This window comes from Bufo bufo, chromosome 1 (genome assembly GCF_905171765.1).
Source record: "Bufo bufo chromosome 1, aBufBuf1.1, whole genome shotgun sequence".
NCBI lineage: Eukaryota > Metazoa > Chordata > Amphibia > Anura > Bufonidae > Bufo > Bufo bufo.
The window spans coordinates 610,447,033-610,464,106 of record NC_053389.1 but is presented as its reverse complement, the minus strand read 5'-3'; the positions used below and the strand labels follow the sequence as shown (position 1 = coordinate 610,464,106).

The window sequence follows — 17,074 nt, the reverse complement described above, 5'->3', positions numbered from 1 at the left end:
AGCAGTACATATCAGAGGCGTGGAAAATGGACAGGCAGACTTTGAGTCGCCATTTTTTCTCTAAGGGCAAATGGACTCTAGACCAATACATTTTCAAGAAAATAACTGCCCTCTGGGGACAACCAGAAATTGACCTCTTGCTACTTCCTAGAACAGGAAGGTCAAGAGATTCTTCTCAATAAACTAAAGGGGGCAGTAACTACTAAAATATCACTTTTATTAAGTTATAGGAGTAAAACGACGGCCCCTACAGACACACAACAAGTAAGACAAATACATACACAAACTGGTACATGGATAGTGACCAGTAAATTAAGAAATTGGTAAGGTGTTAGTGGTGGACTGGACCAAGGTGGCAGGCCGAGCACGGCTATGTCAGATGAAATTGGCAAGTCCTAGTGACTCCCTGCTTGGCCTGGTCCGCCCTATAACAAGTATCCTCGGGACGGGGTCCAAAAAAGCCCCACAAGGGGTGGCCCAGACAGGAACTCTTAACCTATATAGATGACCCTAGTGAGGCCCTCACACATAAGGAAGAGAAAATCCGTCCGGAGGAGCAAAAAACACACAAATTTGGCACACAAATTTACCAAAATAAGCGTAACCCCACCACAGAAATATCCACTGGAGGGGATAAAGTGAGAGGAATACTCAAGTGTCCCGCCGGTAACTTACTTTTGTATGGCAGCGGTCATACAAAAGTAAGTTACCGGCCTCCATGGCCCTATGTGGGCCGATGGTATGGGGGCATATACATGCTGTTTTACTCAGTCTCTGTTTTTGATATAATTTCTAGACTCAGCCGTAACCTGACTGTAGTACTGCCCCGTGTCCCCTGATGAATCCTGGGGCATACTCTTTTTGAAGAAACGCGTCGGGACACTTGAGTATTCCTCTCACTTTATCCCCTCCAGTGGATATTTCTGTGGTGGGGTTACGCTTATTTTGGTAAATTTGTGTGTTTTTTGCTCCTCCGGACGGATTTTCTCTTCCTTATGTGTGAGGGCCTCACTAGGGTCATCTATATAGGTTAAGAGTTCCTGTCTGGGCCACCCCTTGTGGGGCTTTTTTGGACCCCGTCCCGAGGATACTTGTTATAGGGCGGACCAGGCCAAGCAGGGAGTCACTAGGGCTTGCCAATTTCATCTGACATAGCCGTGCTCGGCCTGCCACCTTGGTCCAGTCCACCACTAACACCTTACCAATTTCTTAATTTACTGGTCACTATCCATGTACCAGTTTGTGTATGTATTTGTCTTACTTGTTGTGTGTCTGTAGGGGCCGTCGTTTTACTCCTATAACTTAATAAAAGTGATATTTTAGTAGTTACTGCCCCCTTTAGTTTATTGATATTGTTTATTGAGCAGTAATCAGGGAGACACCCCTGTCTTCTCCTGATTGACCACCTTTAGTCAAGAGATTCTTCTCCCTAAACCCAGCGGGATCCCCTTGTGGGATAGATGCTTTCCTTCAGAAATGGAATTTTCCCCTAGCTTACGCCTTTCCTCCTCTTCCCTTGATTCCTTGTGTTTTACGGAAAATCAGGGAAGATGGGGCAAGGATTATTCTCTTTGCCCCATTTTGGCCAATAAGATCTTGGTTCACGTGGCTCCGAATCATGTCAATCTCGGATCCCTGGGTTCTTCCAGAGAACTGGAATCTATTGAGCCAAGGCCCAGTTTTTCACCCCGGCATAAAAAAAAATCTCCATTTCACAGCCTGGAACTTGAAAGGTACTTGTTAGGTAAGAAGGGATTCTCTGACGCCCTAATCTCTACCCTTCTTAAGAGTAGGAAAAAAGTGACATTGGCTATTTATGCTAGGGTTTGGAAAAAATTCGTAGACTTTGCCCAGATCCAGTTTAATGACATCCCCTCTTCTGCTCCCATTCATCTAATTTTAGAGTTCCTTCAGAAGGTACTGGATTTAGGCCTAGCAAGCAGTACTTTGAAGGTACACGTTTCGGCTCAGTCAGCTTTGTTTGATCAGGACATAGCAGGGATCCCATGGGTGTCCAGGTTCTTTACAGCAGTAGCCAGATCCACCCCAACAACTTCCACTAGACCTCCTCCCTGGGATTTAAAGAGGACCTTTCACTACAATAACAAAATCTAAACTAAGCATACAGACATGGAGAGCAGCGCCCAGGGATCTCCCTGCACTTACTATTATCCCTGGGAGCCGCTCCGTTCTCCCGGTATAGGCTCTGGTATCTTCATATTTTCGGCTCAACTGGGTGGAGCCTGCCGGCGTCTCCTTCTCCCAGGCTGTAGCGCTGGCCAATCGCAGCACTCAGCTCATAGCCTGAGAGAAAAAAAAAAACCTCTCAGGCTATGAGTTGAGCGCTGCGATTGGCCAGCGCTACAGCCTGGGAGAAGGAGACGCCCGCAGGCTCCACCCAGTTGAGCCGAAAATCTGAAGATACCGGAGCCTATACCGGGAGAACGGAGCGGGGGCCAGGGATAATAGTAAGTGCAGGGAGATCCCTAGGCACCGCTCTCCATGTCTGTATGCTTAGTTTAGATTTTTTAATTGTAGTGAAAGGTCCCCTTTAACCTGCTCCGGACCGCCGGATTTCCTGTGAACGCGCGCACACACAGGATCGCGCGTTCACAGGATCGGGAGGTAAACGAGTACATCTACAGCCTGCCAGCGGCGATCATTCGCTGGCAGGCTGTAGATGTGATTTTTTTTTTTAACCCCAAAAAGGTATATTAGATGCTGTTTTGTTACCAGAGCCTAATATACCTGCTACCTGGTCCTCTGGTGGTCCCTTTTGCTTGGATCGACCACCAGAGGACACAGGCAGCTCTGTAAGTAGCACCAAACACCACTACACTACACCCCCGTCACTTATTAACACTTGTCATTGATCACCCCCCTTTAAAGCTCCATTCAGACGTCCGTATGCGTTTTGCGGATCCGCAAAACACGGACACCGGCAATATGCTCTCCGCATTTTGCGGATCCGCACATTGCCAGAACTATATAGTCCGCAATTGCAAAAAACGCAGTGTTCACCCGATCAGGCCTGATCTTGTGCGCACACTTGCGTTCAGTCCATCCCACCGCAGTGACATTTTTTTCTGATCACTGCAAAAACACAGTAAAATCGCTGCGGCGCTATAAAAAGATCACTTTTGAGGGGCATGGCGAGTTCATAGAAGATTTTTTTTTTTTGTCTTTTCTTACAAAAGTCTCATATTCCACTAACTTGTGGAAAAAAAATAAAATCTCACATGAACTCACCATTCCCCTCACGGAATCCAAATGCGTAATTTTTTTTTGACATTTATATTCCAGACTTCTTCTCGCGCTTTGTGGCCCCTAAAATGCCAGGGCTGTATAAATACCCCACAAGTGACCCCATTTTGGAAAGAAGACACCCCAAGGTATTCCGTGAGGGGCATGGTGAGTTCCTAGAATATATATTTTTTTTGGCACAAGTTAGCGGAAAATGAGATAGAGATAGAGATATATATATATATATATCTCTATCTCATTTTCCGCTAACTTGTGCCAAAAAAAATATATATTCTAGGAACTCACCATGCCCCTCACGGAATACCTTGGGGTGTCTTCTTTCCAAAATGGGGTCACTTGTGGGGCATTTATACTGCCCTGGCATTTTAGGGGACCTAAAGCGTGAGAAGTAGTTTGGAATCCAAATGTGTAAAAAATGCCCTGTGAAATCGTAAAGATTCTCATTGGAATTTGGGCGCCTTTGCGCACCTAGGCTACAAAAAAGTGTCACACATGCGATATCACCGTACTCAGGAGAAGTAGGGCAATGTGTTTTGGGGTGTCTTTTTACATATACCCATGCTGGGTGAGAGAAATATCTCTGTAAAAGACAACTTTTCCCATTTTTTTAATACAAAGTTGTCATTTTACAGAGATATTTCTCTCACCCAGCATGGGTATATGTAAAAAGACACCCCAAAACACATTGCCCTACTTCTCCTGAGTACGGCGATATCGCATGTGTGACACGTTTTTGCAGCCCAGATGCGTAAAGGGGCCAAAAGTCCAACGAGTACCTTTAGGTTTTACAGGTTTGCTAACAATTTAGCCCCGCCCAAAATGCCAGAACAGTAAACACACCCCACAAATGACCCCATTTCGGAAAGTAGACACCCCAAGGTATTCATTCGTTGAGGGGCATATTGAGTCCATGAAAGATTGAACTTTTTGTCACAAGTTAGCGGAAAGGGAGACTGAGAAAAAATTAAAAAAATAAAAATCAATTTCCGCTAACTTGTGCCAAAAAAATAAAACAAAAAAAAAAATTCTATGAACTCGCCATGCCCCTCACTGAATACCTTGGAGTGTCTTCTTTCCAAAATGGGGTCACTTGTGGGGTATTTATACTGCCCTGGCATTTTAGGGGCCCTAAAGCGTGAGAAGAAGTCTGGAATCCAAATGCCTAAAAATGCCCCTTTGCGCACCTAGGCTGCAAAAAAGTGTCACACATGTGGTATCGCCGTACTCAGGAGAAGTAGGGCAATGTGTTTTGGGGTGTCTTTTTACATATACCCATGCTGGGTGAGAGAAATATCTCTGTAAAATGACAACTTTGTATTAAAAAATGGGAAAAGTTGTCTTTTACAGAGATATTTCTCTCACCCAGCATGGGTATATGTAAAAAGACACCCCAAAACACATTGCCCTACTTCTCCTGAGTACGGCGATACCACTTGTGTGACACTTTTTTGCAGCCTAGGTGCGCAAAGGGGCCCAAATTCCAAAGAGTATCTTTACGATTTCACAGGGCATTTTTTACACATTTGGATTCCAAACTACTTCTCACTCTTTAGGTCCCCTAAAATGCCAGGGCAGTATAAATACCCCATTTTGGAAAGAAGACACCCCAAGGTATTCCGTGAGGGGTATGGTGAGTTCATGTAAAATTTTATTTTTTGTCACAAGTTAGTGAAATATGAGACTTTGTAAGAAAAAAAAAAAAAATATCTATCATTTTCCGCTAACTTGTGACAAAAAATAAAAACTTCCATGAACTCACTATGCCCATCAGTGAATACCTTAGGGTGTCTACTTTCCGAAATGGGGTAATTTGGGGGGTGTTTCTACTGTCTGGGCATTGTAGAACCTCAGGAAACATGACAGGTGCTCAGAAAGTCAGAGCTGATTCAAAATGCGGAAATTCACATTTTTGTACCATAGTTTGTAAACGCTATAACTTTTGCGCAAACCAATAAATATACACATTGCATTTTTTTTTTATCAAAGACATGTAGAACAATAATTTTTGAGAAAAATTTTACAACAGAAAGTGAAAAATTATTTTTTTTGCAAAAATTTCGGTCAATTTCGATTAATAAAAAAAGGAAAAAATGTCAGCAGCAATGAAATACCACCAAATGAAAGCTCTATTAGTGAGAAGAAAAGGAGGTAAAATTCATTTGGGTGGTAAGTTGTATGACCGAGCAATAAACCGTGAAAGTAGTGTAGTGCAGAATTGTAAAAAGTGGTCTGGTCATTAAAGGGGTTTAAGGTAGGGGAGCTGAGGTGGTTAAACCCAGTGTTAAAGGCTTTAACTCAACCTCCATTTGAGCCTTTAGAGACCATCTCCATTAAATGTCTCACCTTGAAGTTGTGCCTTCTAATAGCCTTAACATCTGCTCGCAGGATTAATGAGATTCAGGCCATCTCCATTAATCCTCCATATACCACTATTTTAGAGGATAAAGTTATCTCGCACTAAAGACTGGCGCAGATCATCTTCACTCTTTGTACTCTTTCAAAGAGTGAATAAGGGAAAGGCGCCACAAAAAGTTCTATAGCTAGGTGGATTGTCTCTGCTATATCTTTGTCTTATCTTGCTTCCGGGTTGTCTCCTCCGGTGGGTCTTATGGCACATTCTACCAGGGCAGTTGCTACTTCCTGGGCGGAAAGAACCTCTGTCCCCATAGAGGATATTTGCAGAGCGGCTACGTGGTCTTCTCCTTCAACCTTTTTCAAACACTAATGGCTTGATTTGAACTCTCCTTCGGGGTCGTCCTTTGGGGATAAGGTGCTTCTTTCTACTCTCCCACCCAGATTTTTTGTCTAGTAAATCTCTCGTGGTGCAGTCATGGTCGAAGGGAAAAATGATGATTACTTACCGGTAATTTGATTTTCCAGAGCCCATGACAGCACCCTTATTTTCCCTCCCTATTGTGTTATCTGGATTCTCTTATACTCATACGGGTGTTTCATTAAAAAAAAAAAAAGAAGATTAATTATCTAACACTATGTTGGCCGACTTAATCCGATGCTTGGATATCACACTGAATTGGGAGGAGAGTGTCTGCCCTTTTATTCTGCAGATTTCCTGTCTGTGGGGGCGGATCCTCTCTCTCGTGGTGCTGTCATGGGCTCTGGAAAATCAAATCACCAGTAAGTAATAATCATTATCCTGCACACACACACTAGATGCATTCAGTTACCATAAGAAAAGGCACCAGAGTGGGTGAAAAGGTGGTGAGAAGTCAAAAAGTTGTAAAGTATGGTGCAAATATTGTGCCCTAATATTTTTTTCCTAGTTATGAAGCGGATGTATCAAAATATAACAGTACTGGTGGCACAGATTGAAAATGTTACATGTAGATACAGTGAGGACTGATCTATAGCACTGTTTCCTATAAATATACAGCATAACAGTTTAAGGGTTTAAAATAAAAAAAATAAAAAAGACAACTGTCAATTGCAATTCTGCATTTATTTAGGAAATGGTTTGCACATATTCAAAGTCCAACTGCAAAAACAAATCTCCCTGAATTACAAAAGCCAACGAGACTGTACTATACCACAGCAAGAAAAGTGGTGCACGAGACCAGACATAAGGCAAATCATCCTGAGGGTAAGGTGCGGCAGAATCCAGTCCTGCTATGAAGAAAGAGCTCAGTGTTGTTTTCTTCTGAAGGAACAACCTGTGAACAGAAGAATGCCGTGTTACTTACAAGAAGGAGCAACGTCTTATGTTAGAAGGTGGTTTCTAGCCGAAACCACAAAACTGGTCATATAACAAACTGAAGAAGTACCTTTTTTAAGTGCTTTTGAAAAAAAGTCACCAAAATTGCTTTGTAACACAGGGACGGACTGGGAACTTAGAGTGGCCCTGGAAAAAAAATACTAAAAATGGCCCTGTTTTGTAGTTGGGTCCTAATTGATGGAAGGCAGGGCCAGCAATACCATATTGTGGCACATTATACCGTCCCAACAGAGCCAAATACCACAGTCAATCACAAAAACTTTCTTTGGCCGGCTGCGAGGAGGCGGCCGCCTGGGCATTGGCCCACCAGGGAACTTCCCTGGAAGGCCAATCCACCCCTACCTCACACAGCCTTTTTCCCCTCACACACTGTTTCCGCTCACAATCCACCTTCCATTGTTTTCAATTGGAAATCTGCATTGTAGTTTATACAACAACCTAATGGGTGTCCAAACAACCCCTTCAAAGCTCAAGTAGGTTTCCACCACTCTGCAAAAGGCTCAACTCCCAGCAATAAAGAATAGAAGATTAGTTACCTGACAGAGCCGACTCTTGGCTGCAGTGGTGATGTCATGACAACACGTGACCACTGCATCCAATCAGTGGCCAGTGATTGGCTGCAGCAGTCACGTGTTGTCGGCGACGTCACTGCTGCAGCCGGGAGAAGTTGAGCGGGATCTGTCAGGTATGTAATCTATTCTTTATCATAGGTTGATCTCCTGAGTTGTCTGCTTTCCTCTTGAAGCCAGACAACCCCTTGAACCAAGAGAATATATATAAAAACCTATAAAACAAGCAGCATATTAACCCATAAATTACCTTCCGTGAGCCTGGCTTTTCCACCTGTGGGCTGACAAAGCACAGTAGAGCAACCTACACACAGGACAACTGTTTGTGCATGGCTGAAAACCGTAGTGATCTTATAGCAGCCTAGAAAGAAAAGCAGAAATAAAGATTACAGATAGAGCTGACCATAACGTGTACATCTACTACATTGCTACATACCGGACAGGTGACACAAGTCAGGCTGACCCACCAGCAGTGTACTATTATATACATCACATACTATTCTACATCGTTAAAGGGGTTGTGCAGCCAGTACATACAGATGACCTATCCTCAGGATAGCTCATCAATATCACATCAGTGGGGGTCCGATTCCCATCACCCCCGCAGACTGTTTGAAGAGGTGGCAGCAGTCATACGAGCAGTGTGCATCATCTTGGCGGTGCAGTCTCATCACAAGTGCTCGTCCCATTCAAGTAAATGGAACAAACAGCTAAATTTGTGAACTTCTTAGGTCTTAGCTATTTTTTTATCATATTTTCAGTTAGTCATTAAAAAGGTATCCGCACCTCTCACTTTTTATTTTCTGCACTGGCCAACACATAGATCTTTACTTCTATAGAATACTTGGATCTTCATCTTCTACTTCCTCCTACATAAACACTCTTACAACGGACACGCCCTAAAATAAGAGTGGCGTCTTAGGTTAATCTTCTAACAAGGTGGCGTATTACAGTTTAACCATTTACTGACCAGCCTGTTTTGGGTCTTCGTGATCAAACTTTTTTCCCCCCATCTTTTCACTGTCACATTCTGTTTTTATATCGCTGCATGCCAAAACTCTAATTTTATTTTACTTTTTTCTTTCTACTGAGCTTTTTATTTTTCTTTCTACGAAGGGCTTGATTTTTGTGGGACGACTTATAGATTACATAGTTATTTTGGTTTAGTTAACATTTTTGATAGCTTTATTTCATTTTTTTGGATGGCTGAATAAGCAAAAACAGATTTTTGCATTTAGCGTTAGTATCATGGAGATACCAAATATGTGGCGGGGATTTTATTTTTGCTATTGTTTCCATTGAAAAGCTTTTTCCAATGGAATAAAGAAGTATATATTTTTTTATTTAAACTTTTTCTTTTTTTAGCCACTTACTAGCCCTACAAGGGGACTAACAGGCGATCTTTTGATCGCTTCCATCATACACTGTACTGATAATGCAGTACAGTGTATTATACTGTCAGTGTTATACCGACGGACACACGCAGGCTGCACCAGAGAGGAGCAGCCCGATAGGCATACACTGTAGGCAGGGCTGGAGCCTTCATTAGGTCCCAGGCTGCCATGCGAAGACAACTGGCAATCTCATTCACAGGGTGCTGATGGAAGACAGAGGGACCGCTCTCCTTCTAAACCACTTAGATGCTGCAGTCAATAGCACCTGCAGCATCTAAGTGGTTAAAAGGACCGGATCAGAGTCCCTGCACAGGATTAGACTAGGCTGCTGTAAAAAGGCAGAGGCCTAGCCTAAGGACCCTTAGCGATTGCTGTAAAAAAGATGAATTGGCGGTTACTAAGGGGTTAAAGACAAACTGTCTTTATTTAGGCGTTTCCCATCCAAGGTTCCCGGAGCCAGATGCCAGAACTCAGCCTGAGCAAAACGGTGAACATATCTGATCCAAATGATATCACTGGACAAGAAACGAAGAATGCTTCACCTACACCAAACCTCTTTGCTGGGGAATGCCTAATGCCATTCGTGCCACAGTCAAAGGGTTTAGCACAGTGGCTGATGCTGGATGATAAATCTGGCACACCTCTAGACTGTCTGGAACACCTTTATACCACCTATTTTGTGCCATAATTTTGCCGCAAAATTGGTCACCTTAAGCCATGCCCCTTTGGTAGACAAGGCACAGTGGATTATTTCGTTTTGGCTTATTTTTTTCATAAATATGTCTAAAATAAGATGTCTAAAATTTGACGCATCTTATGCCACAATTGTAAATGTGGGTCACTGTACTTCTATGCGAAGTGAAAAATAAATGCATCAATCAGTCAGTTCTTACCTGGACATTTCACATCCATGAAGTAGGAATTTGGGCTCTGGACCAACCTCTTTTTCTTATGGCAAGTCCTCTCCTCATCAGCGGAGGGATGCAGCAAGTCTTTAGCCAACTGAAAAAAAAAAAATATATTCACATTTCACTGTTAAGTTTAATTTCTAGGAAAATGAGAACGTATTCTAGATACAGGATGTAATGTACAGGACATGTGGAGACAACGGAGAACATCAGCTCCGCATGAGCAGTCTTACCATGCTGTCTGCTAGAACACAAGGATGGGTGCCCGTTATACCACTCACTGTCTGGGTTATACTGCAAATACATCCAACTGTCCACAGACTAAATAGTGTGCAGACATGTACAGACATGTACTCGGCACGGTAAGCACCGCCAGGTCTGACGGCGTTAACTAGAACAATTAACCTTTGGCTGCTCTCCAGCGATAGCTGCGGTGTGAACACAAAGAGGTTTTACATCTACATCAGACTTTGACTTTGACAGATTTTCATAGCTGGTTTTGTAACAAGCATGAGCGCTTAGGCAGTGTCCCACATTTAACATATACACATGATGTTAAACAGGTGCCAAACATATCCGTTAAATCCTTTTTCGCCGGACTCTTCAGCATGGGAAAAAAAACAAAACAAAAAAAATATAAAAAACACAGCAGCATTTTAGACACCAGACTTAATAAAGCTGTGCACTGGCAATGGATCCGCCACATTTATGTTCAGACGCCGGCCTCTACATAACGTCGGCGGATCCACCTCCACACCTTAATGTAAGATAGCGATAGCTTCCTTGCTGTCTTAGGCTACATGCACACGACAATATGTGTTTTGCGGTCGGCAAATTGCGGATCCGCAAAAAAGATGGCATCCGTATGCCATCCGTTTTATTTTGCTGATCCATTGTAACAATGCCTAAAATTGAATTTTTTTTGTGGGGGTACGGAACGGACATACTGATGCGGACAGCACACGGTGTGCTGTCCACATTTTTTGCGGACCCATTGAATCGAATGGGTCCGCATCCTATCAGGAAAAAATAAATAAAAATGGAACGGAAACAAACAACGTTCGTGTGCATGAGGCCTTACATTTAGACCATTTTCTACGCCTAAAACAGGCCCATCCACACCCACTTTTTCAGACATGGCGTGAGCGGGGAAAAGTCGCAGATGAAATTAGGCGTATTTCTGTCGCAGATTGTAGAGCAAAGGTCCTTTGTGCCGCAATCCGAGCCAGAAATACGGCTAATTTTGGTGTATTTCTGTTTAATAAATGAGTGTACTAGGCCAGATCTCTACCAGGTCCTATTATAGTCAATGGGCTGCGGCGGGAAAAGGCAGTATCCGGCTACGCCAGATACGAGGAACTCCGGCAGGCTTTCCTCTACCAGGATAGCCTGCTGGAGGATTATAACGCTTGTGTGAAACTAGCCTAAATGGAAGTAAAAACAGCCTGGCACTATGGAAGTGCAGGTTGATTTCTTGGGATTATTTAGAGGCACCAATAAAAATGCTAGACCTACATTGTAAGGCTACATGCACACAACCGTATGCGTTTTGCGGTCCGCAAATTGAGGATCCGTATGCCAGACGTTTTTTTTTTGCGGATCCATTGTAACTATGCCTAAAATGAACAAGAATAGGACATGCACATTTTAAAATAAATTGGTCCGCATCCTATCCGCAAAAAATCACAAAAACGTAACGGACACGGAAAGAAACAACGTTCGTGTGCATGTAGCCCAAGATGGATTCCAGCTAAAGCTGCCCATAAACATTAGGCTACTTATACATCTGCGTTTTTAATTCACATTTTGAGATTTGTTTTTCCAAACTGGACACAAAAATCGCTGCTTGCAGCAGTTTTGTGTCCGGCCTCAAAACACAACTGAACTGATGCATCCTGATCCTATTGACAATAAATGGGGACAAAACTGAACAGTTTAATTCAGGTTTGGAAATCCTCTGCCGGATCTCAAAACCGGAATTAAAAACGCAGGCGTGAAAGTAGCCTTAGGCCGTTATTACACCAACAGATTATATGAACAATATCTGTCCAATCAGACCAAAGGTATAACAAAAAAGCTGTGTGTGTAATAGGTCAGAAAATCTGTCGGTGTAATACAGCCCTTAGATTTTGGCTGGCTCCCCCCTGAAAACGGATGTTGTGGAAGATGAGGATCAGGCATATTACATTCAGCTGCCCAATCCTTTTGTTAGTAGGGAGATAAGCTGCTGCCAGAGGAGTCTGCTTTGTCCCTTCTTCCCATTCACTGCACATGCATACGCGGCTGAGCATGTATATGTTAGGAGGATGGGGAGAAACATATAAGGCTACTTTCTCATCTGCGTTTTCGATTCTGCTATTATAATGGACTCTTTCGGTGCAGTTTTTCAATCACACATTAGATGGTACTACACACTAATTTCTTCTCCACATACTGTAGATTTATTTCTCATAGTACACGTGATGAAAAATGCTAGAAAAAAATAAAATAAAAAGTCTTACCACAGGATTGGTCACCAGTATCTGATCAGTGGGAATCCAACATCAGGGACCCCCGCCGATCAGCTGTTTGAGAAGGCAATGGCGCTCCTGTGAGCGGCCTTCTCTCAGCTTTTCCTAGGCCACGTGATGTCACGCTCATTGGTCACGTGGCCTAGGAGCAGCTCAGCCCCATAGAAGTGAATGGGGCTGAGATGCAATACCAAGCACAGCCGCTATACAATGTTGGCTTTTGGGCCCAGCGTGACACTATTTATGAAACTGCGCAGTTTGTTAACTGTTCGGATGCTGCTGTGGTGAATGTGTATGGCGAGTGGACAAACCGTACCATTGTGAATAAGAGACGTGGAAACTGCAGAGCACTATGTGCCACGGATGTGAGACATGAATGTCGACTAGAAAGGTGCGCATGGGCAGACCGTCACAGTGGAGCAGCTCACCACCAGAATGAACCAGGGGCTACCAGATGTGCGTCTAAGGCTAGGGCCACAAGGCGACATGTGATGAGCGACTTCTTGATACATTTTTGTGTTGACAGTTGGGGACCTGGTGTCAACGCGAAGGATTTTTTGCAATTGTCACATCACAGTTGCAGCACGTCACATTGCAACACCATCTACTATCATTACAAGACATGTCTCATGACTTTTCAGAGACAAGAAGTCGTTTGACACATGTAGCCGTACCGTAAAACGGTTCACTGATGGGGCTCTGAAGCAGAAGGAAGGTCACTGCACCTGCAGAAAAGACTTCAGTTCCCGCAGAAGTACCGGAATTGGACCTCCGCTGATTGGCAAAGGATTGTCTTCTCTGAGGAGTCTCATTTCTGCTTTATTTCAAAAAATGGATATTGGCGTGTCAGGAGAGGAACATCGGAGAACAAACACCCTGCAACCATTGCTGGAAGAACACAAGCTGGTGGTGGCAGCGTTATTGTCTGGGGAATGTTTTTGGGGCATTCCCTGGTCCCATTCATCCATGTGGAAGCCCGATTTGGGTATGAATCCATCCTTGTAGATCACATACACCCATACATGCTGATTGTCTTCCCTGGGGCGGATAGGATCCTCCAGCAAGACAATGTGACATGTCACACTACTAGAAATGTCTGACATTGGATGGAAGAGCATGACAAGGCTTACAAGTATTACCCTGGCCCCCTAATTCACCAGATGGAACCCAAATGAGCATCTGTGGGACCACCTTGATCGTTGTGTTCGCTCTAGGGATCCTCCCCCACGGACCCTCCAGCAGCTGTGGGATACACTGCGGTCAGCATGGCTCCAGATACCTGTGACCACCTACCAGGACCTTACTGAGTCACCACCAGCCCGTCTAGCTTCTGTCCGCGCTGTACATGGCGGTTACTCTGGATGTTAGCTGGTGATCATGATAATGTGACACGACTGTGTATAAAATCACCTCTACAGCGCACATGTTCAGCTACAGCAGAAAGGACACGTCCCCTGAGCTGACAGCCTGGATTCAATCTAACAGAACATTTGCAGCAATGAATGGGGATCTCTCTGGATCCATGTGGGGTACAGAGCTGGTTCTAGCCGTCCCGACTGGGCCCGTAATATATGGACACCAGCAGTTTGTGCACAGCATCATGGATGTGGAATGGGTCCGCAATCTGGAAGGTGCAGTGCGGGACGGAGGCACGGGACTACTACATATTCTATTTTTTTACGGTGCAGATGGATCATGGACCCATTCAAGCTGAAATGGTATGCATCCATCTGTGGCAGCCACAAAGATGGTGCCCGTGCATTGGAGACCGCAATCTGCGGTCCCCAATGCAAGGTACAGACGGCACACATTCGTGAGCATGAGCTCTTAGAAAGAGATCCTTGTGTACTATAAGATTTTAATTTTTTTACATCAATCATGGATAACCCGTTTAAAAGGCTGTGTCTACACTGTGGCTGCAATGTACTCTGGAAATGCAATATATTCTACTGTAGTGCGGTATATGAAGCCAGTCACATGTGACCATGCCGCACCGGAAGTAAACGCTGCGGGGACTTTAGAGGGGCAAAGGTTTAAAAGTAATATCAGGAAGTATTACTTTACTGAGAGAGTAGTGGATGCATGGAATAGCCTTCCTGCAGAAGTGGTAGCTGCAAATACAGTGAAGGAGTTTAAGCATGCATGGGATAGACATAAGGCCATCCTTCATATAAGATAGGGCCAGGGGCTATCCATAGTACTCAGTATATTGGGCAGACTAGATGGGCCAAATGGTTCTTATCTGCCAACACATTCTATGTTTCTATGGTTGACAGCTTTATGTCACTATGACCCTGTAGACGTAAGGTCATGCAGAGGCACACAGCATTATAAATCAGTATAACGCCCTGCGCTCCTGAAAGTCCAGAACAGAGGGTCACGCTCACATGGAGCAAGATTCCCCCAATGGACTCGCTCATGTGAAACAGCCCTTACTGGAGATCTCCTTTAGGGGGGGGAGCACAATAGGGATCATTTACTAAGACCAGCTTATACACCGGTCTTGGACTCCCCCTACGCTGCAGTAAGATGACGAGGGTGTGCGTCACCATAAGTTCGGCGAGTCTATGGCAGTCCGGGCCCGGCTAGGGTCGTTTTTGAACATTTATGCTGGTTTCTAGGCATAAATGTTAGTAAATTTGCCCTGACTCCAACACGTCCCGTCCAACTGTCAAACAGTGTAAAAATCAGCCCCATAACTAAATATTGTCAAAAATGGGACTTGCAACTTTTTAGAACTACAAAAGTATTAAGCGAGTCCCTTAATAAATGAGCCCCGATATGTTTCTATAGAGGCGCAGGGGTAATCCGACACTGCCACATTAGTCAGCCTGGTCTGAGACACCGCTTTATATCCATGCGGTCTGCTGAAAGGCCTGACCGTGCGGTAACGCGCGCCAGATGGCACATAACCGCACCATGTGAGCAGCTTTCCCCGGCAGCGCCGCTACTCTCCGCTCCCAGCAATGCAGGACGGGCAGTCCCCGTCACCAGCCCCCCAGCTGTCACTTACAGGCATGACTCCAACGTGTACATCAACAACACAATCCACGCAGCACTGCTTCCAGTTCCGGGCAAGGAGGCGGGCAGTGCCAGCAGGAGGCTATTTACTGAGCAGCTGGCGGCCATATTACTTACGGGCAACCACATACACTTGTTAAGACTGACTGCTGCGTTTCGTTTACATGGCGGCCTGTCAGCAGCATGACTGCTCTTCACAGTGGGGGTTCATGTGCTGCAATTTTAGGGAGGATCCTGCACTCCATGACAGAATGCACAGATATAGATATATATATTATTTTTTTTTACAAGAGAGCAAAATGGCGCAAAGTTGGCCTAATTGGGTGTCAGTGTTGGGACATAAGCGCAATCAGTTTGGCGGTTTAGGGTGGCTCCACATAGGACATAAAAATTGGTGGAAAAGTCTTTTGCGCATTTTACTACGGATCAACAAAAACATGACCAAAAAAACCCCATGAATTACATGGCTGTGGATTCACCCTCTCCATTGCAAAGGGTGAAATCCATGATGGAGATCCCCAGGTTAATTGACATATTGCAGGTTTGAAATCCACACCACAGGTCAGTTTATGATGTGGACTGCCCATGTGCTGCATGAAAATCCACGGTGTACCCGCCACACGTGAACATACCGTAAATTCTCCATAGAAGCTGATGGCTGTGACACACTCCAGCAGTTTTCCTTTGAACCAGCTTTGATTCATCCCTCCAATAATTTTACAGCAGTAATGTGTACTCCCCCCCCCCAAAAAAAACCCAAAATGGTGCACATTGATGATTTAGGAGTTTTATGATTCTTAGGCCTCAAGCCCAACGGCCACACAGATACGAAAAAATATGCATAGCCCCAAAGAAATGAATGAGCCATTGAAAAAATAAAATAAATGCCAATAGCATATGGATAAAAAGTCCAGTCGTGTGCATCAAAGGGGTTTTCTGAGATTTTAATATTGAAGCTCTATCCTCAGGACAGGTCATCAGTATTTGATCGGTGGGGGTCTGACACACAGGACCCCCGCGATCAGCTGTTCTCGCAGTTTTCCCTAGGCGCAGCTAGGTCCCTAAACACATATCCTGTGGATATGCCATAAATGTTTATGGTGGGAAATCCCCTTTAACCCTTTCATGACCAAGGGTCATTGATGCCCCAGTGTCCAGGTCAAAATTTACAAATCTGACATGCGTCACTTTATGTGGTAATTGCTTTGGAACACTTTTATTCATCCAAGCCATTCTGAGATTGTTTTCTCGTGACACATTGTACTTCATGATAGTCATAAATTTGAGTCAATATATTTCACCTTTATTTATGAAAAATTCACAATTTTCAAAATTTCAATTTCTCTGCTTCTAAAACAGAAAGTGATACCTAATAAAATATTTATTATTTAACATTTCCCATATGTATACTTTATGTTGGCATCATTTTGGAAATGTCATTTTATTTTTTTTGGACGTTAGAAGGCTTAGAAGTTTAGAAGCAATTCTTAAAATTTTAAAGAAAATTTCCACCAGGTTTTGGGCTATAGAGATGTGGACATGCACGGCTAAATCGCCGCTAGCATGTCCGCAATATATCTGTCCTATAGGGCTGTGTGCTTTTAATTTCTTTAAAAAAGGATTTTATAGATATGTAAATTAGTCTTAAATGTGTCCAAGGGGCTGCACTAACCTTCCT

General features: G+C 43.9%; 1 protein-coding gene across 2 annotated transcripts; it reads right to left on the bottom strand.

Annotated features, from left to right (window-relative positions):
* Positions 1-6,702: 6,702 nt before the first annotated feature.
* Positions 6,703-15,500, bottom strand: RPS27L (ribosomal protein S27 like). Of its 2 annotated transcripts, none has more exons than XM_040413661.1 (4): positions 15,389-15,500; positions 9,851-9,959; positions 7,814-7,924; positions 6,703-6,932 (listed from the first exon to the last, which is right to left on the bottom strand). In XM_040413661.1, the coding sequence occupies exons 1-4, from the start codon at positions 15,392-15,394 to the stop codon at positions 6,904-6,906; spliced, it is 255 nt and encodes an 84-aa protein (XP_040269595.1). In that variant the 5' UTR covers positions 15,395-15,500; the 3' UTR covers positions 6,703-6,903. The 2 variants fall into 2 exon arrangements, with proteins under 2 accessions (XP_040269595.1, XP_040269594.1); XM_040413660.1 differs by lacking the exon at positions 15,389-15,500 and adding an exon at positions 10,099-10,236.
* Positions 15,501-17,074: the final 1,574 nt, after the last annotated feature.

What these genes read in the sequence shown, in the direction of transcription:
- RPS27L (XM_040413660.1), bottom strand. Translation starts at nt 10,215, where the DNA reads ATGTCTGTACATGTCTGCACACTATTTAGTCTGTGGACAGTTGGATGT. An exon ending in GTGTTCTAGCAGACAGCATG is followed by an intron (nt 9,960 to 10,098) that starts GTAAGACTGCTC and finishes TTTTTTTTTCAG; the next exon opens with TTGGCTAAAGACTTGCTGCA. An exon ending in CATGGATGTGAAATGTCCAG is followed by an intron (nt 7,925 to 9,850) that starts GTAAGAACTGAC and finishes TTTTCTTTCTAG; the next exon opens with GCTGCTATAAGATCACTACG.